Source organism: Macrotis lagotis, chromosome 2, assembly GCF_037893015.1.
Source record: "Macrotis lagotis isolate mMagLag1 chromosome 2, bilby.v1.9.chrom.fasta, whole genome shotgun sequence".
Taxonomy (NCBI): Eukaryota; Metazoa; Chordata; class Mammalia; order Peramelemorphia; family Peramelidae; genus Macrotis; species Macrotis lagotis.
The window spans coordinates 343095450-343123386 of record NC_133659.1 but is presented as its reverse complement, the minus strand read 5'-3'; the positions used below and the strand labels follow the sequence as shown (position 1 = coordinate 343123386).

General features: G+C 55.4%; 1 protein-coding gene across 2 annotated transcripts; it reads right to left on the bottom strand.

The window, feature by feature from the left end:
* Window positions 1-26: 26 nt before the first annotated feature.
* On the bottom strand, window positions 27-27493 carry KIAA0930 (KIAA0930 ortholog). 2 transcript variants are annotated; one of them, XM_074227318.1, is made up of 10 exons: window positions 27347-27493; window positions 9426-9583; window positions 7468-7572; window positions 7235-7312; window positions 6746-6847; window positions 6179-6319; window positions 5804-5998; window positions 5157-5319; window positions 4837-4995; window positions 27-3855 (listed from the first exon to the last, which is right to left on the bottom strand). In XM_074227318.1, the coding sequence occupies exons 1-10, from the start codon at window positions 27408-27410 to the stop codon at window positions 3815-3817; spliced, it is 1206 nt and encodes a 401-aa protein (XP_074083419.1). In that variant the 5' UTR covers window positions 27411-27493; the 3' UTR covers window positions 27-3814. The 2 variants fall into 2 exon arrangements, with proteins under 2 accessions (XP_074083419.1, XP_074083418.1); XM_074227317.1 differs by having other exon boundaries at window positions 29-3855; window positions 7468-7575.
* Between the last annotated feature and the right edge of the window lie 444 nt (window positions 27494-27937).

Genomic DNA, 27937 nt, shown 5'->3' with positions numbered 1-27937 from the left:
GCTGGCACATGCTGCCAGCTGTCATTCCCAACTGCTTGGGGGCCCATCAGAGCAGCTAGATGGCACAGTGGTCTGGCCACTGGACCAGGAGGCTGGGGTCTCCACCCAGCCCTGCCTCACTCAAGGCCAATCTGCTCATCCCAGGCCACTTCCCTGTGACCTTTGGTGGTCTTGAGGCTGGCCTTCCTCAAGGTCAAGCCCATGACTGGCCCCCGGCCCCTGCACTGCCCTGCTTCAAACTCTGGCTCCCAGTGACTGCAAAGCTGTGGGAGCGGCTCTCACCTGGTGAGCCCGGGGCCCTTTACCCACGACTGGGAGCTGGCCCGGCCTGGCTTCCTCCAGAAGCATCTCCAGACCCAGGAGTAGGTGCCCCCCATCTGTCCCTGGTGACCTCTGCTGCACCAAATGGCCCTCCCTACTTCTACCCATTACGCTGCTGCGGGCAGCGACCCCCAGGAGGCCGGGTCAGATTCCTTTCAGACTCCCCTTACTGAGTCTGGCTCCCCACTCTGACCCTCCTGACTCCAGAACTCCCAGACTTGCAGCCATCCTCGGGAATAGGAATCCTAGGCATCTACCTCCCCGTCCTTAAGGCAGGACTGGGAGCCAGACTGGGCGTCCTCTGGGATGCCTGGCACTTCAGAGATGGTGCAAAGCCCCAGCTGACCCCCGACTTGGGCCTCACCCCACTGGGCGACGAATAATTGAGACATTTAACGGCAAAACAAAGACGGGCAAGTGTTTAATTTGAAAACCACACCAAGAGTCAGCGGCCGGCCACGAAGATGTCGAGGGCCGGCGAGCCCAGGCAGGCCTGGGAGCTTTGGGCTGGTCCCGGAGGGGGGAGTGGGGTGGGCCGGAGGGTAAAAGGCCCGGCAGACAGGCTCAGCAGCAGCAGCCCGGGCCACCTCCAGGGAGTCCAGACGGCGGGGAAGCCTCAGACCGGGGCGGGGGACCTGTGGACAGCTGGGGCTGCTTGTCCACAATCGGGAAGTTCGCAGGGGCTATTTACACCTCACCCTGGCCCACCCCACCATTTGGGAGCCTGGTGGGAATGGGGGGGCTGGGGGTTGTTAACAAAGACACAAATCCCACTGTGCCTCAGGGTGTGTAGAAAACTGTAAACACAGACTCTGGGGCAAGCTTCAGCCGGGGGCCTGGACCTGCCCCCTCCTAGCCTGCAGCCCCCCTTTTGGGGGGCCCTGGGGAGTCCCACTGTCCTGCCCACAGTCCTAGGGCTCACTACTCTCTCATCTGGGACAGGCCATAGAAAGGGTTGGGTCTGTGGGGGTTGAAGGCAAAGCCAGGAGGGCAACCCTCCCTGGGGAGAGGAGGGGGATGTGTGAAAGGAGACGAGTCGGGACCTCCCTTCTGAAGCTGGTGCCATGGTAAGCGCTTAGTAAGTGGTGGTCGTCTAAAAAATGGGGCTCCCCGCACACCCCCTTCTCCCAGCCCAGGACTGCTTGCTCCCCAGCAGGGGTCCACCCCATGGTCTTCCTATTTTCACCAAGGAGGTGGATGATGGTGGCGGGGTGGGGGGGTCTCCAGCATCTGCCAGGATCCCAGTGGCAGGCGTCGCTCTTTGGGGGTGCTGGCTGCAGAACTCAAGACCCTCCTTCATCTGTCCTCGAGGCCAGGAAAGCCCAGCCTTAGGCTTGGGGAAAGGACCTGCTTAGACCCGGGGAGAGGAAAGACGGCGGGGGTCCTGAGGCAGACCCCAGCTGCTCGGGGCCTCAGTTTCCTCAACTGTAAAATGATCTTGAGGGTTCCTTCCATTCTGAACTTGGCAGGAACCCCACACACATACCAACAAGCACACACGTACCCCCCCAAAACCCACGCCAACACACAAGCACACACATCCCCCCTACACGGGACCCACACCCAGCTCGAGACAGCCCCTTGGTGGGTCAGTCTGAAGCCTGTGGCCAGGCTTCTCAGGACCTTACTGGTTACTGTTGCATTTTTCCCATCTAAATTCACAGGCTTCCCCCTCCCCAAAACAAGGGGTCCGTGGGCCCCAAGCTAGGAACTCAATCTAAAGGGAAAACTGAGCAGGGCCCCCAGGCCCAGCTTTTGCATCAGGTTCCAGCCTGTGTCGGGAAGTCTGTGGGCCAGGGCCCGAGGGTCCGGGAGGACCCCCAGGCACATGCCCCGTCTTGCTCCACTGACCGAGAGGCCTGAGGTGCTTGCTGCTGACCCCCACCAGCCTCAAGAGCATTTTAGATGAGGAAACTGAGGCCTGGGAGTGGCGGAGCTGGGATTCAAACCCAGGTCCCATCCCATTTTCTTCCTACCCATGTGAGCGCTGCTCTAAGATGCTGGTGAGTGGGGGGGGGGGGCATTGGGCAGGTGTGAGTCCTGGATGGATGGTCTGCGGCCTCTGCAGGGCCCCAAGCCCTTCCTTCCCCACCTCAGGAGATGAGCCCCCCACGACAGCCCCAGTCCGTGAAGGAGGGGCCTTCTTTCTGTGGCGCTCCCCTCAGAGATTCCTAGGACCCGGGAAGCCCCCCAAGGGAAGAGACTAACTTTTGGCACTTGGCTTAAGATGGTGGGGAGACATCAGGCTTCCCATGATGGGCTGGGGAGGCGACCTCGCCGCGCTAGTGACCCCCCCCAACCTGCATGTGACGCTACCCCTGGAACGGCCCATTTCTCATCCCTTTCGCTCTCCTGACACCCGGTGAGGTAGGTGATTAGCCCCATTTTACAGATGGGTAAACTGAGGCACCAAGAAATGCAATCACTTGCCTGTGGTGGTCCCACCCCTGCACAAAGGTCAAGCTGGGGAAACATCTCCTTCTAGAACCACCGACCATAGGTCACCAAGAGCCTTCCCTGGCCCCCCAGGCTGGCCCCCAAACCGGCTCCCGGAGCCGCCGCAGCAGAAGCAGATCCAAAGCCGGAGACCCCCGACAGGCCCCCGGGTTAATGGAAGATGGGACCCTGGGTCCTAGGGACACTCAAGCCCAGCCCCGTGGAGCCACTCACCCGCCAAAGGGGGGGGGGGGGGAACTAGAAATAAAAATCCACACTTCCGTTCAAAGTTCCTTCCTCCATTGACCCGTGTGCATGCCCTCCCCCCACCCCCACCGCCTTCACCAGCTCCCGCTAGGCCCCAGCCTGAAAAGTGGGACCGACGCACAGTCAGGAAAGACAGGGCACCCCCCCAGCCCCCAAGATCACGGGCCCCAGGCCAGCTCTCGGGGCTCCCGTTCGGGTGGGCCGGGGAGGCCCGCCGGGTGTCCAGCCTCACGGTCCACCTCTGAGCCCTCCAGCAGCCTTTGCCTGGAGTGGACATTCTCCAAATGGGTGGTGGGTATTCTTTGGCTGGAAGCGGGAGGGGGCCGGCTATCCGAGGAACCCCCTTCCCACAGAGCACTTGAAGGCCTCCGCCTGGCCAGACCCCAGGGGCACCGTTCCTCCCTGGGCCCAGACCCTGCCCACCGCAAGAGGGGCCCCCCCTCCGGGCTTCAGGGAGTCCTCCTCGTGGGTCGAAAGGCTGGCTCTGGAACCAACGGTCTGAAGGCATGAGGATGGCGCCGCTCGGATCGCTCTCCAGGCCTCTTCGGGACCCACCGGTGGCACACGGACGTGGGCACCGGGTGCATGGGAGGAGAGAGAGGCACTTCAGTTGGGGCGGCTGGTGTTCTCGGGCGGCTTCCCAGGGGCCAGCCTGGCCAGACGGGGGCAGGCGCTGGACGCTGCACTCCGGGCGCTAGTGGGGCGGCGGCGGGCATCGGAGGACCACGGCAGACAGGCACTTGCACTTGGCAGCAGAACCCAGGACAGTGCCGCTCTGCGGGGCTCGCCGCTACGTCATCAGGATGGGCTTCTGCCGAACTTCCAGGATGTCTGTGGCCGCAGGGAGGGGAAGGGAGGCAAGGAGAGGAGGAAGTGGAGGAGGAAGGAGAGAGAACCCAAACGGGAACAGTTATTAGGAGAGAAAGGGAAGAAAGATGGGGGGGAGAAGGGGAGAAACAATGAACAGGATGGCCCCCATAAACTCATCTTCTCTCTCACCCCAAGGCCACGCCAGCCCTCCTGAGGCTGCCCCCAAAAAGACCAACCATCCTTCAGGAACTGACCCACTCTGCTCTACTGGGCAGGAGCTTCTCGCCCTGGGAGCCTTGGGTCCACCCGTGTCCTTGGCCAGGTGTGACCACCGTGCCCCACCCCCGCCTCAGGTCTCCCCTCTCCGATCCCACCTCCAAAGGCTTGGGGGAACAGGAGAAGACTCGAGGTGGGTGCAGCCAGTCCTGGGTCCTGTCTCCCCAAAACCCAAGGTCCTTCGGAGGCCCCTGCCCGCCCGCTGGGCCCATGTCCCAGGAGAAGGTGAATTTCACGAAGACCAGTCCCCTCGCGGCCCAGCGCCAGCGCACAGCAAGGGACTAATAAATGCTCCTCATTTCCTGCACTCTCCGCCGGCCTCCTCGGGTGGGAATCAAGTCCGTGGAGACAGATTTTGTCCTGATTCCAATGGGTGGCAAAAGCAGCTGAGCCCCGGTCCTTCCCGGGGTCCAAGAGAGGCAGGGGCCAGGAGCCAGGGACCTAGGCGGCCCTGGAAGTCTAGAACCTTCCCTCCACTCACTCTCAGTCAATGTGGTTCAAAGAGAATTTCTAAGTAGTGACATGTACAGATGCCGGGGAGGGAGGTCAGTAAGGATGGGGGCCTGGCCCACCCCTCCAGCTCACGGCCCCCCAAGTTGGGCGACGGTTCCCTTCTCAGGGGCTGCTGCGGAGCCCCAAAAGCCTCCTGACTCCCCCAAGAGAAACCAGCCAGAGGGAGGGAAGGGGGCCAGGCCGGGGGGCAGAGGGGGGCCACCAGGGGCCTACCTGTTAAGATCCGAGGCAGGGGCAAGGTGACGTAGGTCAGGTGTGCATAGAGCAGGAAGTTTCCATCGGCCCGGTTTAGTTTGAGCCAGGACCCGACAAGCGAGCGCCCGGTCCCTGACAGCGACCTGGACCGTAAGTTGGTGGTGTTGTGGAGGTCCGCTACGGGAAGAGAGAACGTGGGCGGTCAGGGCCCCTCGTGGGCTCTCAGACCATGAGGCCGGGGAGGCCCCGCCGGGGGGCCCGGAAACCCACCCCACTGCTGTCCACATCCGCTGGGGTCCCTAGAAGGGTCAGGGCTCCAGCCGGCCCCCCAGCCTCACCCTCACTGTCGTCGTCCCGGAAGAACTCCTCGCTGTCGTTGGCCGAATGGGACTTCTTCATCTCCGTGATCCGATTTCGGGGCACTTTCCGCTTGAGGGACGGGGAGAAGAAGGACGGCCGGTTGTTGCGCTCTGGGGTCGGAGGTGTGCTGAAGGAGGTCATCTGAGGACACAGGAGGGAGCATCAGCCCCTGTCCTCAGGCGCCTGAGCTCCCCCGGCCTCGGCTCTCATCCGTGAAATGGACCGACCCTCCAAAAGGCCTTTGGATACTGTTGGCCAAAGGTCGGGTGGCCCCGGTGGCACAGCTCTGCTCCGCACAGGGGCACGCCACGCACCCCGGCATGCCGGCCCACATGCACTCCCCGGGAGGCAGTGAAGTGCGATGGCCGGAGCCTGGGCCTTGGAGTCGTGTGACCTTGGACAAGTCCCCAAGCCCAGGCCCAGGCCTGAAGGAAGGGACTTTTCTCATCAGGGCTTCCCTGGACTAAGGACACCACAGAAGGGGCCAGAAGAAAACCCCTCCCCTCATTGCTGTCCCTCTGGCCATACAGGTCCCAGGAGCTTGACTGGGGATGGACCCACGCTGCCCCCTCTGGTGCCTGTGCCCAGCCGGACCCAGGGTCTGGAAGGGGCCCAGCCCTCTTACTCTCTCGTGCATGGGTGAGGCAGGGCTGGAGTCTTCCTCGGTCCCATATGGGGACGTGTCGCCGGTGGAAACCCGGCTCACCGCCATCTCGGCATGGCCCTTCCCCTGCGGCCCCTTCATCCGCACAAACTCCATGTTGTTGTACTTGTAGAAACCGAAAGACATCCGCTGGGCCATCTTAGCCGCCACGCTCACCTGCCAGGGCAGGAGGGCAGCCGTCAGCCGGATGCCCCGGCCCGGCCCCGGGCCCCACCACCCTGGGAGGGGAGACGTCCGAAGGCCCCAAAACGATCTTGCTAGAAGTCATAACCCTCTGCCAGGGGCCGTCCGCCAGGGGCCCCACTGCCAGGGTTCTCTCAGGCTCCAAGGTCTCACCCGGTTGTCATAGACTTTCTTGAGGGCCTCGTAGCGGATGGAGCCTTGAAAGATGACACCCTGAAAGGTGTTGGCCTTATCGCTGGCCACCAACTCCACGCAGACCATCTCGCCTTCCCCCACGGCCATGTCACAGAAGACCTGGGGGGCAGCAGGGCAGTAAGCAGCTGGACCCGGCCCCCCCCCCAGGCTCTCCCCCAACCCTGGCTGACCCTGGGGAAGGGGCTCTCAGGGTTTGGGTGCTTGGGCAACAGAAAGGCCTGGGAGCCTGATGCCCCCGGGCAGGGCCATGGAGACCCAAAGCGACACCCCCCCGGGGGGGCTCACAGCGCTGCGGCAAAGGAATCAGTAACTCTAGGGATGCCCTCCTCCCACAGAGGAGGAAACAGGCCCCCGGAGGGAGCCAAGACCAGCTCTGTGGCTCATTGATCCTAGCCCATGCATTTATTGAGCACTGGCTGTGTGCGGAGCACCAGAGGATCACCGGGTTCCTGCTGGAGCTCCCACTCACCTTCCCGGGCTGGACCGAGGAGCCCTGCCACAATCTCCCCCCTCCAAGTCGCTCACCTCCTCAAAGTTGTCAATCATGAAGAAGATGTTGGGGTAGCTGATCTTGGACTCCTCCCCCTTGCTGTCCATCGGATGCTTGCTGGGAGAGGCAAACACTTGCTGGAAGAGATTTTCCACAGGTGAGTGAAGGAGGCCACCCCGGAGCCCACCCCCCCAAAGCCCAGGGCCCCAGAGCCTGCCATATCCAGGCCCACCAGGGTCAGGGAAGCCAGAGGCTACCCAAGCAAACCTGGGAAGACTGCGTATTTGCGAGGGGGACGGAAGAAGAGGAAGGGGGCAGGGGCGGACTCCCAGAGAGGAAGCGAGGCCCAGGTCATGTCCTTTGCTCCGACTTCCCAGAGAGGGGAGAAATCCATCAAGAGCCAAAGCCGACAGGTTTGGAGCAGTCCCGGAGACCAAGGGGCCGACTCGGTCCGGCCCACGGCCCGGGGCCAATACCCAGCTGCCCCAGACCCCTCGTTCCCCAGCTGGGGGGGGTGATCTCACCTGGGACTTCTTCCTGTGGATATGAATATCACCTCCGTCCGAACGCGTGCAGACAGCACAGGTCACCAGGTAATCGAGCTACGAGAGGCCAGGTGAGCAGGCAGAGAGTTAGGGGGGCCAGCGCCCCCAGAGCTCGCACCCTTCTGGCAGCCCCAGGCCCCTCAGACGATACGCACACGCTCACACATCATTCACACTCCCACAAGCCACACACGTCACTCATACTCTCGAACCTTCTGGAGGATGAGGTTCAGGCAGACGCTCTCCTCCCAGTCAATATCGGGGTCCCCGAGGCCAGGCAGCTTCTTGGAGTCACGCCGGTAAACTTCCACATCTACCTGCTGGGAGGAGCCGGGGGTCCGGTGAGCCCTCCAGTCCCTCCTCACTACGGAGGCCCCCATCTTCACCTCTCTCCCTGTGCCCAGGCAGACCTTGGCACTGGGTCTTAACTCACAAGCCCTTCAGGGACCCCTGGTCTGAGTTGGGCCCCAATACCACAGAGGGGCCAAAGTCTAGGTGGGGGGGCAAAGAAACGACAGCAGGGGATTGTGGCTTGGAAGATGCCCCAACAGCCCATAAAACTGAGGGGGCCTCTGGCCCCTCTGAAGGGCTGAGCCTGGGCCACCCGGCCCTTCCCCATAACTCCAGCACCCGACCGGTCGGGCAAAGGGACAGCTTGACCCCAGAAGAGAGGCAACTCTCCTCCCTCCTTGGCAGGGTGAGGGGCTATGGGGGAGAGACACTACATACAGTGGCTGATGGGGCAGTTTTCTGAACTGTTCTTTGCCCTCCCTTTTATTTTTTATTCTTTCTTATAGGGAAGGGGTGGCTGGGAAGGGGGAAGAAAGAATTCTAAATGAAGGCAATGTTTCAAACAAAACTTTCAGTACGATTTCTTAAAAAGAGAATTTAAATCCAGTCTTGTCCTCAGTCTCCCTCTGCGGCGCCAGCCCCTCACTTTTGTGGTGTAATTCCACTATCTCTTCTGGTCATCAGAGCCTGGCTGCCAGCAGAAGTCAACCCCGTCCACCTCAGCCCTCACCCACGTCCCTTCCACTCCCTCCCCATCCACAGAACCTGAACAGGAAAGACAACAAGTGGACAACGGGCCCTGGGGGTGACCCCAGGAGAAGCTCCAGCGGGGTAAAACCTCCAGATGAGGGGCCTGGAGCTTACCCTGACTGAGCCCAAGGCCTGGCCCAGAGCAGGAGTTAATAAGTGGCTCTCATAGTTTAAGGACGGGAGCCAGAAAGAACCTCACAGGGTGGTCTCTTTTTCAGAAGGGAAACTGAGGCCTGGAGAGGAGCATGACCCCAGTCAGGGTCCCCCAGGTCAGATGAGGCAGAGTTAAAGGGCTCATTAAAGGGCTCATGTAAGGTGCCCCCCTTCTCTGGGCCTTGGCTTTTCTCAGCTCTCAGATCGGGTGGTCTCTAATCTTCCATGATTCCCATGTTACAGAAGAGGAAACTGAGGATCAGAGTAGCCACAAGCAGACCCCAGGAAAAGTGCTGCCCTGCACCAGGATTTTGTTTCTGTTTCAGAGACCCAGCATTTACTTGGGGGACAAGAAGTCTTGGGTTCAACTCCCCAAGTTTCCATCAAGAGGATGCCGTGTGTCAGAGGCCAGTCCCTGCTCTCGGAGCTTCCTTGGACTCAGCCCAAGGCAGCCACGGCACCTGAGGAAGTCATGAAGGAGGAGGCAGCCCGAGCAGGTCAGAACTCTGAGGGGCGTCACTAGACAGAGACCAGATTCAGGACAGCCCTGGCAGCTGCTGCGGAGGCGCTGAGGCAAGGAGACCCCTCAGAAGGCTCCACAAGCAGAGAGAGGACCAGTGAGACCTGGCAACTGGCAGGGTCTGGGGGCTCTGAAGGGAAAGTGGACGAGCCCAAGCAGGGGGTCCAGAGAGAGGCCACATGCCATTTCAGATGCAGGGTGAAGGCCTTGATGGGTGAAGCGGCGCCAGAGGTGGGCAAAGAGACGAGACCTCCCTCAACGGCCATCTGGAAGCACCTGAGTTGGTGGAGTGACTTTGGCCGAGAACCTTTCCGAGGCTCAGTTTCCCCCTCTGTAAAATGGGGAAGTCCCACTGCCCAAGGTCCCTGCCAGCTCTCCCACACAGTGGGGCCTGGATGCCACAATGGTGGGAAGCAGCCCTGGCCCCCGGGGAGGAGCCCGGCAGCAGCCACTCACCTTCTTCCCATCATCACTGGGGCTGTCGCCACTCTCCACAAAAGGGAGCTTCCTCCTCACATAGAACAGCATGTCATCCTGCCTTGGGGCCCACTTCTCCATGAAATAGGTGGAGAACATCCAGGTCCAAAAGACGATGCGGTCATCCTTGAAGCAGCCTGGAGAGGAAGCCAGAGAGGCCGGTGAGGAGGAGACTGGAAAGAGGAGGCCGGTGGCACAGCCCATGTGGACTGTCCAAGGAGCCCCAGTGAGACTCCAGAGAGGAGAGTCTAGGGGAGAACCTGGCAGAGCAACACATTCTGGGGGACCTGGGGTCTCCATCTCTGGGGACAAGGCCTCATGTAGGAGGCTCTCACAGACACAGGGGCTTGGGGTCAGGAAGGCCTGGGCTCCAGGCCTAAAGGCTACAGGCCACAGGTTGTCTGTACCTGGAGCAAATTTCCACTCTGGGAGTTTTTTGAGGGGAACATGGTATGGGGGGGTGCAGAGAAAGGCAAGAGAATTGGGGCAGGTCGGTATTATGGATGAATGGAGACCAGAACAGGGCTCAGGGAAATAAAAGGAAGACGGGGAGGATAGACCTTTCCACAAAAGTCCACCAGCATTATTTCTGAGAGGCAGGGTTAGGCTGGCAAGGCCCAGTCTGAACCAGGGTCTCAACCCCTTCCCCCAGCAAGTGGGCCAGGTGAAGAGGAAACACTGAGGTGTGAGCAACAGCTAGGAAAATGGGGGGGGAGGCAAAGCTGAACCCACCCCTCCTTCAGCCACAGCTGTTAGGGTTTCCTTAAGCGACACACAGCCCAAGGACCAAGAAAACCCTAGTGAGTTCTGTCTGCTTCACCATTTGGCAATAACCACTAACCCCAGTCGGGACCGAAAATGATCCTCCCATTCTAATCTCCTGACTGCCATACATGTGACCCCTCTATAGGCCCACAAACACTCTTTCAAGGAAGGAACATGTTACAGATGAGGAAACTGAGGTGCAGAGGGGATTGTGAATAGATTGGCCTCATCCCTAGTGAGCATGCATAGACAACAGTTCGTGTGAAAAAAGATCCGAGGTACCACCTCACACCTCTCAGTCTGGCCAATATGACCAGACAGGACAATGATCAATGTTGGAAGGGATGTGGGAAATCTGGGACACTAATACATTGTTGGTCGAGCTGTGAATTCATCCCACCTTTCTGGAAAGCAATTTGGAACTATGCCCAAAGGACAACAAAAATGTGCATCCCCTTTGACCCAGCAATACCACTACTGGGTCTATAACCTGAAGAGATGATGAAAAGGGGTAAAACATCACTTGTACAAAAATATTCATAGCAGCCCTGTTTGTGGTGGCAAAGAATTGGAAATCAAGTAAATGTCCTTCAACTGGGGAATGGCTCAGCAAACTGTGGTATAGGTATGTGATGGAACACTGTTGTTCTATTAGAAACCAGGAGGGATGGGAATTCAGGGAAGCCTGGAGGGATTGGCATGAATCGATGATGAGTGAGATGAGCAGAACCAGAAGAACACTGTCCACCCTAAACAGCAACATGGGGGCGATGATCACCCTTGATGGACTCACTCATTCCATCAGTGCAACACTCAGGGACAATTTGGGGCTGTCTGCAATGGAGAATACCATCTGTATCCAAAGAAAAAACTGGGGAGTTTATTACCTTCAAATTAGGGGAAAAAATATCTTATTATGTAATTTTGCTATCTCTTATACTTTTCATCATATTCAACTGAGATCAATGTATACCATGGAAACAATGTAAAGACTAACAGACTGCTTTCTGTGGAGGTGGGAGGAGGGAAGCAAGAATGGGGGAAAAATTGTAAAATTCAAAATAAAATCTTTCAAAAAAACTAAAAGAAAGATCTGAGGGTCTCAGTGGACTACAAGTTCAGTGACTCAGCATACCTCAATATGAAAGCCAACAAAAGCAAACAAGATCTCAGGCTAATTAAAGGGGTGTCATTTAAGGATCTGCAGCTGTTGAGCCTAGAAAAGACTGTTGGGATGTAGAGAGGAGGCTGGACAGCTATCTACACCTAACATGAAGGACTGTCCCTTGGAGGAAAGGTCAGAGATTAGGACTTGGACTGAGAGGTGGAGGGACAGAAGTTGCAGAGGCCAAGTGAGGGCAGAAAACCTTCCTGGACAGAAACTCTTCCCAGCACAGGGGGAGGTGAGGAGACTCCAGGCCTCTCTCTGCTTCCTTGGCCACAGAGCATCCAAAAAGAACTTCCTTATTCTAAGCCCCCTCCCAGCTCTGACATCCCCTGTTCTCAGGCCCCTTCCAGCCCTAACATCCTCTGATTTCTCCTCAAGCATCCGGGCCTCCCTTAATTCTCTCCTCTCTTCAGCAACTTCCTGTCTGTTCCTCAGGGTTCCTCATGAGCCAAAGCGCTCATTGACTGATGGCTTTTCCCCATCTTTCTTCCCTCGTCTCTGATGCTCTGTGTCACTTTGCTGAAGAAGAGTCTGGGTCATAGAGCGAGGCTTCAAAGGGAGTCCAGGGGTTGCCCCGTCCACCTCCTACCACATGGAGGAGACAATGGAGGCTCTGGGTCGAAGGGTCCTGGAAGTTGGTCTTCATGTCAAGGTTTGAACCTTTTAGAGGCGTTGCTACTTCTGTATTTTTTGTGACTCCACAGAACCCTGAGTTCATTCTTGAGTGGGTCAGAGACCTCGTGGTCCTGTGGTTAGCCACCATGCAGACACAACAAGCATCAGTTCTCTGCCAGAAACTGCCCGGCACCTGGCCACATAGGCTATGCTGCTCCCAGCTCACCCTTCTTTTCTGGTCTGTGTGCCTATGGCTCTGACGGCAAATACATTCAGCAGCTCTCTTCTCCGTGAACCCTTCGGTTGTGGTGTCCCCAGACCCCCACACACACAGCAGATTTCCATTTCTATCTCCTGGTCCTCTGTGATGGTGCCAGCCATGTTATTACCAGGAGGCAACAGCAGTGAACTCCTGAAATACCAGCTCCCTTTCCCAGTGCCATCCAGACTCTTTCCTGCCTCCTCCCAGAGCTGGTGCAGGCTGGGCCATCCACCAAAAGTGGTCACCTGAGGGGTGACCACGACATTCTTCTGGATCCTGGTTTTTCCTGGCATGGAGTCTCCTGGTGCCCCTTCTGTTGATGGACTTCTCTCCATGCCTTCCAATAGAAGAAAAGCTCTGAATGCTCAGGACTGGTCCCATGCTTAACAATGTCCAGCACATTGTGGACTACCTCTGCCCTGAGGATGATCTCTGTTGAGAAGCTCCCAATCACTCTGGCCATCCCTAAGAAGACCCTTCCCATGGCAGGTGACCCTGGCATCTTCAGAGGGATGACAGACGTCTCTGACAAGCAGCACCGGGCCTGGGGATGACTTTGTCCTCCAGGAATCTTGCCTACTGGACCCACTTCCTAGAAAAAGCTTGGCTGAAATTGGAAGGCTTTGAGAACTCCAATTCACCTGTTCAGCTACTTACAGGGACAAGTGAGGCAACCTGGGTTCTCTTTCTTTCCTGGCACAAGTCAGAACAGGGCTGAGTAGCCCAGGCTCCTGCACAGAATCATGGAAACTACCCTTGGAGGGCTCTCGTGCTCAAGCGCCTTCTACCACTGGAAGCTTACAAATGATACCAATAAAGACCCCGATTAAATCACCACAGGAGAAGGTGTCACCATCCACCTAGGAGCAATCAGTAATCTTGGGGAAGCCTTCCTGACATCCCCTCACACTCATTACTCTCCTCCAGCCTCTGGCCAAGGCTACAGCTAAGCACACACCCCTGGTCCTCCACCTCTTCTCAGCATCTTCATTGAACATCAACCATCCCCTTCAAACATCCCTGGATAAAAACCTCCACTAGACCTGGCCACTGCACTTCCTCTCCCCTACCTTTCTCAGCCCAGTGAATGTCTCCAACTGGGCCACCAAGGGGAAACCAGGTCACTCCATGGTTCCAGAATCAAATGCAACTCCTCAATTGAGCTTTAGAAGCTGCCTCCACCTGGACCCCACCAGTGGTATTACCCCATTCCACAGGCATCTTCACCCATGCCCCCGCTTTGCCCCTGCCACAGAGGTCCTCAATAATCTCAATACAGCCCAACAACCCTTCTCCATGAAGTCACTGCCACTGCCAGTGTCCCTCACGCCACAATCTCCAGCCATTCCCTAGGTCCAGAGGTGCCTCTTCCCCAGGGTCTGAAATCCGGCCCTTCCTCTAGGGCTGAGCCTGGGCATCCTTCCCTACTCCAATATTGGCTCTCTTTTCACCTCACATGCTCCTGTCCTCCCCAGCCCCCTCCCCCAATGCTGGAAACAAAAAGGAGAGCCGTGAGGACCTCTTAGCAGGGGTTCAGAGGGTCCTACAACCTCCGCCCCACTCCCTTCTGGGCTCTGGCTCTCTGCTTATATGGGGGAGGAAGCCTGGTACCCCAGAGCCCCACCCTGATGCCTGAGGATAGAGCTAACATCTCATGTCTAGGAGTATCTGGGCTCTGGCTGGGGGCAGTTGCCCCCATGCTTGGCCACTGAGAGCCTAGAGCTCAATGGTCCTCTGTCTTCCCTGAATGGTGCCTTTGATCCACAGCCAGCCCTGGAGAACAGAGGCCCTCTCCCAGGATATGGGTACACTCTAACTGCACCAGCCCAACCAGGGCCTCATGTAACCCTCAATCAAGGGGAGGCAGAGGGGGGCCCAGTTTGAGGTCCCTTCTAGGTCAGGCATCATCTTCCTAAAGGTCACTCTTGTAAAGGCTGGAAGGAAGGAAGCAGAGAGCTCCATGGAAAGCGTCCTGACTCCAAATTTGATCATTATCATGATTGTTATGGTCTTGGGCCCCAGGGGAGGACTCTCCCCCCTCTGGGCAGTGAATCATCACCTCAGAGCTGCTTACCTGGGCAGCTTTTCCGCCTCCCAAACCACCACACAAGGACCTTCGACACTCGGGGAGCTTCCAGCCAGGCAGCCCCCAGCAGGTCTCCCCAACTAAGCATTCCCCAGAGCTGAGATCGGGGAATGCAGTGAGAACATTATTTGGGGGAAGGAGGACCCTAGGTAAAGGGCTTTCCATTTCTGGGCCTCTGTAAAATGAAGGGGGCTGAGCAGGAGTTTCTGAGATCCCTGCCAGCTCTGGGAATCTGTGGAAGCTGAGGTACTGGCATGCCAGGGACACCCCAGAGAAACTTCTCAAACCCCCAGTCTTTCAGTCCAAGCCCAAACCCCTTCTCTAGGAAGCAAGCTGGGACTGATCTGGCGGGCAGGAGAGGGGGACATAATGAAAGAGCCTTGGGTTTCAGAGTCTCTGGCCTGGGGTTGGACAAACTCCTCCTGTCTCTGACTACAAAATGAACCGTTGAACCGGACAGCCACCAGTCTTCGCATGAGAGGCTGGAGGGGCCTTAGGTAGCAAGCCTCTCATTCTCCAGACAGTGAAACGGCATCTCAAGGGTTAAACTACCATGGGCTGCCTAAAGAGTGTGGCTGTCTCGGCCTCTACCCCCCAGGATTCCCCCAGCCAAGGCCAGGAAGCAGACAGGGAGGTAGGGAGGACCAGCTTCTGCCCCATTCTTTATGCTTCGCTCTATCACTCCTCATTGGGTGAACACCCACATACCCGTGCCTGATCTTGAGGCAGGATCCCTCCCAAAGGAGAGAGACAGACAGCAGAGACGGAGAGGGAGAGGAGGGACAAGGGGCGACCAGTCCTGGAGCAGTCAGAACACCCACACTTAACAATGACATTCACCATCTTCTATGGGCAGGGTTTGGGTCACCCCAAAGCAATCACAGTAAGCTTGCTCCACCAAAGGGATTCCAGATGGCCACAACACATGCAATAACAGGCAGAGACATGCGTCCCAGACTCGCTGGCCACAGCATCTCTGAGGCTCAATAAAGTGAGGTCTGGTGACAGCAGAAAGCCCATCTGGAAAAGCGGGTTCCAGCCTCCTGAGGCCCTTGAATCACAGGGTCAGGAGTTTAAACTTGACCCTGGAGATGACGGGGGAGGGATGGAGGGCCTCCAAGGGATTGACCTGGGAGGGCAGCCAGGAAGACGGTGACTTGGGAGATGACTCATGATCTTAGGTCTGTCCTCAGGCCTGAGGCTGGGGCTGGTGGCTAGGCTCAGGTCCTGGGGCCTCATGTCAGGAGGGATGCAGCTGGTCTGCCCAGCACACTGCCAGGACAGGGAGGCACACTTCAAATACCTGCAGGATGGTCCTGGAGCAGAGCCAGAACAGAGTAAAAGCTGATCCCTCTGTACATTCTCTCTCTCTCTCTCTCTCTCTCTCTCTCTCTCTCTCTCTCTCTGACTAATCAGACCCAGCTATGCCCTTCTGCAACCCCAGTGTTGTGAGCTGCTCCCTCGGGGGTCATAGCACCTGCCCCAAGAACCAGCAAGTCTCAGGGCCTGGGCAGCCAGTGGGGCTCTGAGCCAGAACCTGCCCTTCATTTGAATAGTCTTGAATTTATAATGGACAGGACAAAAGCAGGCAGTAGGAGGTAGAGGGTGACTCAGACAAGGGCCTCATTTCCAGAGGGATGAGGGGGAGCAGGCCTGCTCACATTGGGGGCACTAGAGCATCTCTGAGCACCTACAGTGATGGTCAACAGCCAGACAGCTTTCACAGGAGGTGAGGGAACTCCCCATCCTCAAGGTCTCTAAGCCAAGACTCAAGGGCCATCTCTCTGGGTATGTTGTAAGACCAAAGGCCTGTTTCAGGGCAAAGTTGTCCATGGTTGAAAACTGAGGCCCAGAGGGAAGGGACCTAAAGTCACCAAGAGACAGGGTTCAAGCCTATTCCCCAAAGTGGTCCAATCTCCTCCCCACTACACCTCCCAGGACATCAGTATTTCTGGTCACCAGAGGTAGGAAGTGCTCCAGGAAGGTTGAGCCTGGGGCAGGCCCACAGGAATCTACACAATGAGACTCTGGGGCCTGGAAGGGCCCTTGGATATCACTGTACTTGATACAGTCAGAGGGAAAATGAGAGAATAGCTTTTCTAAGATTATCCAAGTCAATAAGGAACAAAGCTGGACCTCAAAGTTCAATCTCCAGACTTCCAGTCAAAAGTCTTCCTACTTTTCTTCTGAAAGCAGAAGCTGGAGCCAGGGTGGTCCTTCCCAGAACCAACCTCCCCCCTTCCCCTGGGTCCAGGGTGGTCCTCCCCAGTACCATGTACCCCCATTCCCTACTCTGGGGCTCTGAGACAAAGGTCGTGGTGCTTTCACACCCTAGGGTCGTGGAATAATGACCAGAACATCCCAGCCCCAGTCCATGGGGATCCTCCCACCAGCATCGCTGAATCAAACTGACCCTAACCAAAGAACCAGAGTCAGGAGACTTGAATTCCTACATGACCTGGGATGATCGTCTTCCCTCGGCTTTCAAACTCAGAAAAATGGGGACATTCCTGTTGTTTCTCCCCACCTCACTGGACTGCTTTAAATAGTCATTCTGATTTCAAGGTACAGATGAAGGGGTGGGCAGAGGGAGGCTAGATAGACCTTGTACCAAAGATGGACTCCTGTCTTCTCTGGATAGATTAGAGAGGACCCTCAGAAGCCTTCTAAGCCAATCCCTTCAATATACAGAGATAGAGGAAATAGATGAGACCCTAGATTCCCAGGACCATTAGCAATGGTGCCAGGATCCAAACTAAAAGCTTATCCATCCCAATCCAGTTCAGTCACCCCTAGAACGGGACCCCTAAGGGTCTCCACAGCTCCCAGTACTTTCTTTTCCCCAACAGCCCATGATGCAGGTCAGGCAAAGCTGAGCAGCTTCTTTCCCAAAGGAGAAACCTGACTAAGTCAGACTGTGAGGCAATGGCAAGGCTGGAGATTAGCACTCAGGCATTCTCTGTTCTAGTTCCACAGCTTTTAGTCTGACTGGAGAGGTGAGATGCCTGGAAGCAAGAACCGGTATCACTGCTACAAGGGATGGGAGCAGGACCAGGTGGCAAGAGCATTCCAAGAGTAAAGGAGGAAAGCCTAGAACTGTCCCTCAAAGGGTGGGCAGAATTTGGATTAGTAGAAAGAACAGGGTAACCCTGCCTTACTCTTCCGAGGCCTGCTCTGGCACTCATGTGACTGGGAAGATCCTCCTGAAAGCAATAATAGTCAGAGAAGAGAGAAACAGGAGGAACTGAGGCAGGACACCAGCAGGCCCAAAGCAAAGGGAACTGGCATTCTGCAGAGGCCAGTGCTGTCCTGCCAAAAATCATTTAGGACAGAGATCACAGCTGGTGAAATATGAATCCTTCAGAGTGGGAGGAAGTCAAGTAATCTTCAAGGCCCAGCCCTTGAGAAAACCACTCTCAAAGGGGAAAGAGTCAGAAAGTGAGTGATAGGGGAAGAGGAGGAGAAAAGACTGCAGTAATTGAAGATCTCAGGAAGAAAAGGATTCCTTCACACAAGGGGTGGCTGGGTGGCATAGTGCATAGAGCACTGGCCCTGGAGCCAGGAGGACCTGAGTTCAAATTCAGCCTGACACTTAATAATAATTACCTAGCTGTGTGGCCTTGGGCAAGTCACTTAACCCCATTGTCTTACAAAAAAAAACCCAAGACCTTCAACACAAACAGATAAAAGTATCAAGGAAGATATTAGTAAGAGAAAGGACCATGGCCTCCAGGGTACCCAAGTGAACCCAAACATCTCCAAATAATTACTATAAGACAAAGCAAAAGGAATCAACATTTGATGAATCAGATTCTCAAGGGATCATGGAACCCCAGAAGCATGTGCCATCCTGGTTAAAGAAAGAAACAGGAATTTATAACCTGGATAGCAGAAACGGTAGAACAGAAAAACTTGAATCCTGATCAAGAAACAAGAGAAAACAACCAATTGAAAATACAGAAGTAAAGAACAATCTGGAAGAAGAGAAGAAAACACAATAACGTTAAAAGAAAACATGATCTCCACAAGTAAAACATGTTTTTCATAGCCATAGCTCCCAGAACTTCTAACCACAGAAAACAAAGTACTGGTCTAAAGATTCATAGATGGGCCTCAGACAAATCCACAGAATGAGGTGTGATTACACAATGCCTACAATAATATAAATAAAAACAGTTATGAAAGACTTCAGAACTCTGGTTAAAGCTAGTAGAGTGGGGGCGACTAGGTGGCACAGTGGATAAAGCACTGGCCCTGGAGTCAGGGGTACCTGGGTTCAAATCTGACCTCAGATATTTAATAATGACCTAGCTGTGTGGCCTTGGGCAAGCCACTTAACCCCATTTGCCTTGCAAAAACCTAAAAAAAAAAAAAAAAAAAAAAAAAAAGCTAGTAGGGCTTTAGAACTGATGGTCTGCTTCTTCTCAAAGAGATGATGGAATCATCAGAGACAGACATGGGTTGTCATACAAAATATGGATTTCCTCTCTTTGACTGTTTCCTTACCCCAAGGAAGGGGAAGAAGAACTGTTAGCAAGATGAAGCTTCCAAAATAGAGAAAGGACAGTCAAAGAGAGTTCAGAAAGGGACACAGAGAGGCAGGGCAATTTTGTTACTACTACCAGGCTAAATTTAATATACACTGACAAAAAAGCCAACTGTTCCAAACATAAGTTCACAGCTCCATTTACAATGTTCTGTTTTCTTTTTTGTTTTGGTTATAATTTTATAAGGTCATTTTTCCAAGTTGGGTAGAAATCTGCTTTTCTGTTCCAGTCACCTGATATGCCGACTCTGTTCTGAGTGCCCCCATCAACCCCAGACTAGCCCTGTGAATGTGATACAAGTCCGGGTACAACTGTCTGCTCAGAGACTAGGCCTATAGTTAAGGGTTCTCAGCAGAGGCCAACCTCCCTATCCCCACTCCCACCCCCTAAGAAAAGTCCAGCAGAGAAAGCTGCTTCCAGAGAACTGGTTTTGTACTTTGGCCCCTCTGCTCTGGACTACCTTCTCCTCAGCTGTGAAGCCTTAACGTGCCAGAGCCTGAAATGACTCAGGCTTGTGGGAAGCTCCCTCCAGGTAGGGTATCCCGGGTACCTCTGTCACCTCCCTCAAGGGAGACCATCTGCTCCTCTGCAACTTGGGATACCTCCTGAGCGGCTGAGCCCAGGGGCCTGCAGTCCCGTCAGGGGCAGGGCCTCAACTCAGGGTTTCCTAACCCCACAGTCCATTCACAGCCTTCAGGCAACACTGGCTCTCACAGAATCATCCATTTATAAGGCACTACCCTTGGCCATTTAGCAAATCCAATCCCCTCTTTTTACAGAAAAAGAAACTGAGGCAAAGTCACTTGTCCAAGTGAGGAAGCAGGGGAGGCAGGATTCAAACGCAGCAGGTCCCCCACTTGCCAAATCGGAGCTTTCTAGTGTCCTGTGATAACTCCCTGTTGGTGGATTTCAGGAAGGACAAGGACAAGCCCTGGCATGGCGGAAGGGGCACCAACTCTAGCTACAAGACCTAGGTTCGGATCCCACTTTTTTTGACATTGGAGTGACCTCCTCAGGCAAGTCCTTTCCCTCCCTGATTCTTCCTTAATGAAATGAGAGGAACCCCATGAATCATACAGGCTGAGAAGGTGTGAAGACAATTCAAGGAAGCTGCTTCCAAGAGAGGCAGCAGCTGAAAGAGCTGAGTTCAAATCCTGTTTCTGCTGTTCACTGGTTACATGACCCTAGGTAAGTCATTCCCTTTGTCTGAGACTCAGTTTCCTCATCTATAAAATAAACAGAACCTGTAGGATGTGCCTCCCAGTGTAGTCTGAGGCTCCAGTACAGTCCCATGTGGCTCAATGAGCAGGAAAGGGGCCAAGTAGCACAGATCTAACTATCTGACTGAGTCATGATCATCAAAGCACCTTGGTCCTGGGGAAAAAACTGATGGGTAGAACCGATTCAGGACACAACAAACAGGGGTAAATAAGCACAGCAACTGAGGGTTGGATCAACTCAAGAGACTTTGGACACTTTGGTTGACAAAAACTACCAGGAAATGGAATCTCAGTCTGATCAAAACTAGGCTCCCAGTGGGTGGGTACCAAGAGAAAGCTATCATAGACAAAATCACGGACTGAGGAAAGAAATTACTATCTGATTCACAAATGAAGGAGGAGAGAAGAAACAAAAGAGAAGAAATTCACAGGAGGGAAAATAAATCATTCTGATTATATAAAATTAAAACGTTTTTGCATAAGCAAAACCAATATGGCTAAAATTAGAAGAAAAATAGGAAACAGGGAAGAAAAACAATCTTTACAGTAAGTTTCTCCAATAAAGGTACTGGTACCTCTGAAATACAAAAGTGACTGACTCAAACTTAGAAGAAATAAAAGCCATTCTCATAATTAATGAGTGATCAAAAGATATAAATAGGCACATTTTAAAGGAATAAATCCAAGTTATCAATACCCATATAAAAAAGATGCTCTAAAATCATTCACAAATTAGAAAAATTCAAATTAAACCAATTCTGAAGTCCTACCTCAAACCCATCTGATTGGCTAAGTTGACAAAAATAGCCTGTGGAAAAACAGGTACTTTACCAAGACTCTTGGTAGATCTGCGAACTGGAGCAGCCACTCTGGAAAGAGGTTTGGAACTGTGCCCCAAAAGCCATAAACTCTGCATATCCATTGGCCCAACAACAACGCTACCTGTCTATATCTCTAAAGAGATCACAGAAAGGGGAAAGGGTCCACATCTGCAATTCATTTTGTGGTAACAAAGAACTGAAAACAAGGTATGATGAATGAAGGGGGGTGGAATACTATGGAGCTATAAGAAATGTTGCAGAGAATCCTGAGAAGGCTTAGAAGAATTGATACAGAGTGAGCACAACCAGGGGAAGGAATTAGACAACAACATTAACAGAAACATGTAGGAATTCTGATCAACAGAAAAACCAGCTACAATTCTAGAGGACTCTGGATGAAACTTGCTGCCCGCAGTGGGAAGTCAAGGTCTCAGAGGGTAGATCCCTTTAGATATGGTCATGAGGGGAACCATATGCATTTGTACCCGAGGCTCTGTTTTTCTTGCTTTCTCCATGGCTGGGGAGGGGAGCAGAGGGGAAGAGATCTCAAAATATAATTTTTGAAAAACCCTCTAAAGCAAGGATTACAGAAATATCAACTGTCATGAAGGAGGAAATCATGGAAGTAGGGGAAGATAAACTCAGGCTACAGCCAGCTAGGCCTTCCCCAGTCAGAAATCTCCTTCAGGCTTGGGGCGGGGGGGCAGGATGGGGAACAAACAGCCAAGGAACTGAAAATTCTGTGGCGTGCCTACTCATCCCACTTCCTGCAACCTCAGCAAGCGTAAGGCTTCCCATGCTTGAAAAATGAGATGAGGTCCCCCTGAAGGAGGGTTCACCCACAGGAAGATCACACCCATACGGCTCCTGGCTGGGTCCTCTTCCATTAGAACAGGAATGGGAAGGACTCTCGGGACACATCCCTGGCCAACTGAGAACAGGTGAAATTACTTCCCAAGGTCACCAGCCAGCAGATAACGGAAGAGGGATTTGAAGCCAGACAAGACTAAACATTCAGGGTTCTTGTAGCTGAAAAATTCATCCCTGGGAGCCACATCTGGGGTATAGAGTCCCCTCCTTCCCACCCCCACCTGGACCATCCCGTTCCCAAAAGTCATTGGAGCCTTCGAGCTTGGGTCCCACTAGCAGAGGCTTCTAGAGACAATGTCTCTGTCCTCTCCTCCAGGAAGGAGAAGATGGAAGTGAAAGAACAGTCACCTCTTTATTATTTTAACCATTTAGGGAACTTCTACAGAGAGGAAGCTATGTTAGATGCTGCAATTCAAGCAGTAAAACAATTCCCTAGGCTCAGCTTGATCCTGATGCAAATTTAAGAAAGAGGTGACAAGGCCCTTCTTCCCTCTTCAGATAGAACCACAGAGGCCCAGACAAATGAAGCAACTTCACCCAGGTCAACTCTGGGGAGAGGGAGGAAGGGAACAGGAGGGGCCTGGCTTCCAAGGAAAAAAGTAAAGAGATGAGGTTCCCTGTCTCCCCATCCTCTGAGCTGAGCCTCTGAGAAAGGGGCTACCTGGAGGACACCTGGCTACAGGAAACAGACTAGACCAAGGCTCCCAATTGGGACTTGGCAAACGATGATTATTATTCTTTTTAATATTCTATAATTCAAGAGAATTGGTTTCCTGTGTCATTTTAAGTATGTAAAAAGAAGATTAAGGGTCCCAAGTACCCCAGGGGCTGGCCCATGCCAGTTAGAGCCAAATTGTCTCTAAGGCTACCCCTTCCAGCCCTTCAGCTGCCCCAGAGTCCAGGGCCCTCTGCACTCTGCACCAGAAGGAGCTTGTTCATTAGACACGAGACTTATTAAGGGCTACTGTGGAGGGGCAGGAATGGGGGTAGGGGGAGCGGAGAGGGGTGTCTATGGGGGAGAGAAGGACATAGTCAGGCCTGGGAGGGCCTTCAGGAGACTTCTATTTACAGAGAATACTGGGTTCAGGAGAAATGACCTATCTAGAGTCACAAAGAAAGTTAATATTCAAACCAAGACTTGAAAACTCAGGTCTTCAGTCTGTCTACCTGGAGTTACCAGGGAGGCTCCTGTACACAGAGCCAGGACCATGGGCCCCCACACCCCCTCTTCTGAGATTACAGGCCTGCTCCCAGCCCTTCTGCAGAGAAGGTGCCATTGTCCTGATCCCAGCCTCAACACCGCCACCATCGCTTACTACTGACCGACTTCCTGTGCAGGTGGCAAGGCCCGACCCCGATCTCCTGAGCTGCCACAGCCACTAGAAGCCCAGCAGAGGAAGTGCTGGGGCCATGGGATCACTGGGTGAGGCAACTGCAGCAGGGTGCCCTGAGACCCTCCCGGGGCAGCAGCCTCCCCATCAGAATGGCAGCCCCTGGCCCATCTGCCCTCACTGTCTCTGGCCCCAGCTTAGCACATCTTAGGCTCCTACTACCTTCTGACTCCATCAGCCCCTTTAGGGAAAGCAGGACCAAGGAAATAGGGAAGTGGGGGAAGGGGGTGAGGGGATGCGAGAAGAGGGGGTGGGGGAGGACTAAGGAAGGTCCCGAAGGTCCAGGCTGGGGAAGACAGGGACCAAGCTCCTGCTCAGGACAGTTCCAGAGCCATCATACTCCCTGAAGGGAGGGAGGGAGAGGAAGTGACCCTAGGGGAGAATCCTAAGAACTGGGTTCCAGTCCCAGCTCAGACTGGGACCAGAGGGGAACTCCAGGAGGTTTGGTAGGTTGAGGGACAAGCCCAGTTGTAGGTGACTCTCAGCATGAGCCCAGGCAAGTTAACTGTTTATTCATCTGCCTAAAATGGATCATTGCCACCCCTGCTGAACCATCAGCTTAGACAACAGAAACTAATGGGAAACCATTTGGGAAGCTTCTGGTTTGGTGCAGGCCTGGGATTTCATACCTGGCCAGAAGCTCCACTGAGGAAGAGCTCTAGGCTGCTAAGTTGCCTTCTGGCCTGCCTCTGCCCAATGATGCCCCCATGGGAAAGTCACCCCTTCCCTTGACGGCACATGACCAAGGCTTTTGCTAGCTACCATCTCTCACAGGGGTAGGCAACTTGGTATGTCAGACTTCTCCCATGCCAACAGACTGGCAACTCCCTGCAGCACAACAGTTTAAGGGCCTTCCTTGTCTGGGGTCCCACGGCCAGCAAACACCAAGGTAGAGAGGCACAGGGTTGATTGTTCCAAGGCAGATCCCCCTACACCACTGCCCTCCCTTAGTCCCAAGCAGGGACTCTTCTCTGAGGACCAGGACAACTCAAGGGAGCTTCTGGGAAGGTTCCCCTCTCAGCCTTCTGAAAGGTCCCACTGATAGCCCACCTCTCCTCTCTTATCAGTCTTCCCAAACTGCTCTGACACCACCATTCCACCCAAACTGCCCTCTCCCAAGTCCCCAACCAGCTCTTTTAAATCCTCATTCTCTAGGACTTCTCTAGGACACAATCATTTCCTTCTCATTGTGGTTGTGCTCAGCTCCTCTGATTCTTCTCTCTCTGACAGTTCCTTCTCTGACTTCTTGGCTGGCACCTCCACATCATGCCCTCTAACCTGAACTATTTGTCAAGGGACAGCTTGGACCCTCTGCTCCTCTCCCTTCCCTTGCTGATCTCAGTAGCTCCCAACAGCCATTCTCAATGATACCTGGCCTACCCCCAGACTCTGCTGACCTCTGGAAGGTCTCTCATGGTCAACAGCCTCTAAGACATCTCTAACTGGGCGTCCAGTAGGCATCTGAAACTCACCAGGTCCAAAGAGAGCTCATGCTCTTTGCCCCAAACCTGCCTCCTTCCTACCCTCCCAACCCCAGTCCTCTAGGTTTCCACCCTAGGAATCATTCTGGACTCTGCACTCCCTTCTCCTTCACCCTCCCAGATTTGACCTTTATGAATATGCCCCTTTGTCTCCTGTGACCCTGCCCCCTCCTTCCTAGACCCAAAGGCTGCTGGAGGGTCTGCCTGCCTCAGTGTCTCCTCATTATAAATGTTCCTCTATTCAGCTGTGACCTCCTAAAGCCCAGGTTGGCCATATTGTGTCCTCCCACCCCGCAACCAATGACCAGGAGCTCCTTCTACAACCTTCTGTTTGGTGTTCACAGTCCTCCATAACCTGCTCCCTTCTACCTCACCAGTCTTCTTATACCTGCCCCTTCCCACATTCCCTTGGGTACAGCCCCCCCCCAACACACCCAATGGCCTGGTTGTTTCATCTCTGGCTATTTCCCCAAGTCTGGAATGCCATTTTCCTCATCTCAGCCTCCTACTTTGTCTGGTTTCTTTAATCCCATTGACATCCTCCACCCCCACCCCCACCCTCTTCATTTGAGTCCAAAGCCTGGTCTTTCCTATTTCGAGTTTGCCCTGGAAGGCAGGGACTGTCTCTGGCCTTCCTTTGCAAGCCCAGCACCTGGCAAACGTAGGCACCTAATAAATGTCTGACTGGCTGAGTGAGAAAAGAAAAAGATGGTCACACCAGGAGACATTACTTGGTGGGGAAGTGAGGCTCTGACTCCAAGTTCAGGGTAATCTCCAGACATGGGGGAGTTAAACAGAGGAAAGCGTGCAAGAGTTAGAGTTCTGTTTTAGTGGCGTGGCATTTGGAATGCTTACAGGCCTGAAGGTCAAGAGTCCAAAGGGCGGTTGGGCCTTTGGGAGCAGAGCCCTAGCGGTAGACAACAGCCAGGCCAACGGAGCATGGCACCGTTTATGTGTGCCAGCCCCTCAGCTGCTCAACGCCCCTCACTGGCTCACTATTGCCTTTCCTGACTGAGGCTGGCAATCCTGGGTCGACTCCAGCCTAACTCTGAAGCCTCATTTCACAGTTCAACATCCCCTACTGCCTCACCTTTGTCCACCACATCCCAAGCCTCCATCTGCCCGAATCCTGCATGGGTCTAGATCCAATCCCCATCCTCCCTCCTGCCTTTTGGCCACTGGAGACCCGGAGGCCCCAGCACCTAGGACAGATCCTCGGCAGCAGGGGCTGGCCCAGATCTCTGCTCAGCAATGGGGCTTCCCCCCAATAATCCTAGGCACTCCCATTGCTGTCACTCACTTTAAGGCCCCGGGAAGGTCTCCTGCCACCCACTCTACTTAGCGGGGTTACTGCCATTAAGAAAAATGGACATTTACCCGAAAAACTGAGGTCCTGAGAAGGATTCCCCAGAGATGCCAGCTAAGAGGGATGGGCAAACCAGGGGCAAATGGCTGTCCCTTGGGGCAGGGGATTGCTCTCAGAGACAAAGGGAACTGCCCCACCCCCACCCCAGGCTGCCTTACAGGCCAAGGGAGAATTCTTCAAGAACAACCCAAAGCATGGGCCTGGGGGGTGGGGTAGAAGTGGGGATGGGGGGGGGGGGGGGAGGAGAGGATCTAAGGGATTTCCTGAGGGCAGGTAGGGCTCCTGGCTGGGTCTCCCTTTTGACAACTCCACCCTAAAGGCAACGGTGGTGGTTCCCAGTAGGAACTTCCATTTCCTTCCAAGAGCCTCTGCCCCCCCCCAACCCTTCCCGGGGTTCAACAGTAGAAGCCCCAGGATCTCCTGCTGGAAAGGGCTCCCACCTCTAGGACTCCAACAAGAACTTCATTTTTCAATCCTAGGAAAAGACCAGCTAGTTTGGGGGCCTTCCTTTTACAGAGGAGGAAACTGAGGGCCAGAGGGGTCCTGAGATCACCCAAGCTGGCAGGGAAGGCCTAGGACTCCCAGCTCCCTTCCACTGCAGCAGAGTTGCAGCTGAGATGTCAGCCTGTGTCTGCCCAAACCCCTTTCCACTTCCCCTTACCAAAGGCCAACTGGGGGGCATAGAGGGAAGGAGCCCTTTCAAGAAGGACCCCCCCACCCCCAATGAAACAGTCTAAACCTGAGAAAGAAGCTAAGCCTCCTCCTCCTCCTGCCTGGGAATAAGATGAAGTCATTCACCTGGGTGGGAGGGGCGTCTGACTCACCAAGTGTCTGAGGAGGTGAGAGGCCAGGCTGGGGATGGGGCGGGTGCCCTCTTCTGCCCTCTCCCCCCCCACCTTTCATCCCAAGGGCACCCGGAACAAAGGGTCCCACGTGAACCACCCCTGCCCACCTGCTTCCTCGGATCTCCCAGGCAGCCCACAGAGGGTGTCCCCCGAACTCCGGGAACCCCGAAAGGGCAGCGTCCCGCCGGGGAGCAGCCCATCCGCCCCAGCGACCCAGCCTGAGAGACAAAGGCAGCGGGCGCTCAGGGAGCCCCGGGGGTTACCCGTCATCTCCAAGCACCCGGCCCCGGGGCGCTGTCCTTGCAGCCCCCTCCCACCCCTCCCCATCCTCCCCCGCACACCCAGCACCCCAACAGCGCGCCCCCGGGGGGTCGCTCTCCGGGACAGGCGCAGAGACCAGGGGGCGCCGGCCTCTCGCACCTGCCGGCTGGCCCCGCCCGCGCCCCCCGTGCCCGGCCCTCACCGAGCCCGCTGATCTCCTGGCGGAGGCCGAGACGCCTGCGCTCCTCCGCGATGGCCTGGAGCATGTGCTGCAGGGAGTGGTCTCCGGCCCCGGGCCCCCCGGGCGCCCCGGGGCCCCCCAGGCTGTCAGCCAGCCCGCGGCTCTCCGGGCGGGGGCCCAGGCGCCTCCGCTCCTCCGCCACGGCCCGGGGCGTCTGCTGCAGGGAGCGCTCTCCGGCCCCGGGCCCCCCGGGCGCCCCGGGGCCCCCCGGGCCCTCAGCCAGCCCGCGGCTCTCCGGGCGGGGGCCCAGGCGCCTCCGCTCCTCCGCCACGGCCCGGGGCGTCTGCTGCAGGGACTGGTCTCCGGCCCCGGGCCCCCCCGGCCCCCCGGGGGCGCCCCCAGCCGCCGGCCCCCCGTCCTCCTCCTCGTGGCCGGGCTCCGCGGGCCGGGCCGGGCCGGGCGTCCGCGCCGAGGCCATGGGCTCATCGCAGGCTCGGGGGCGCGGGGGCGCGGGCGCGGGGGCCCCCGGGGGGGGCGGGCGCGGCGGAGCTGCCACCTCCGGGCGCTGGGCGGCTCCGCGGCAGAGGCTGGCCTGGCAGCGCCCGACTGGGG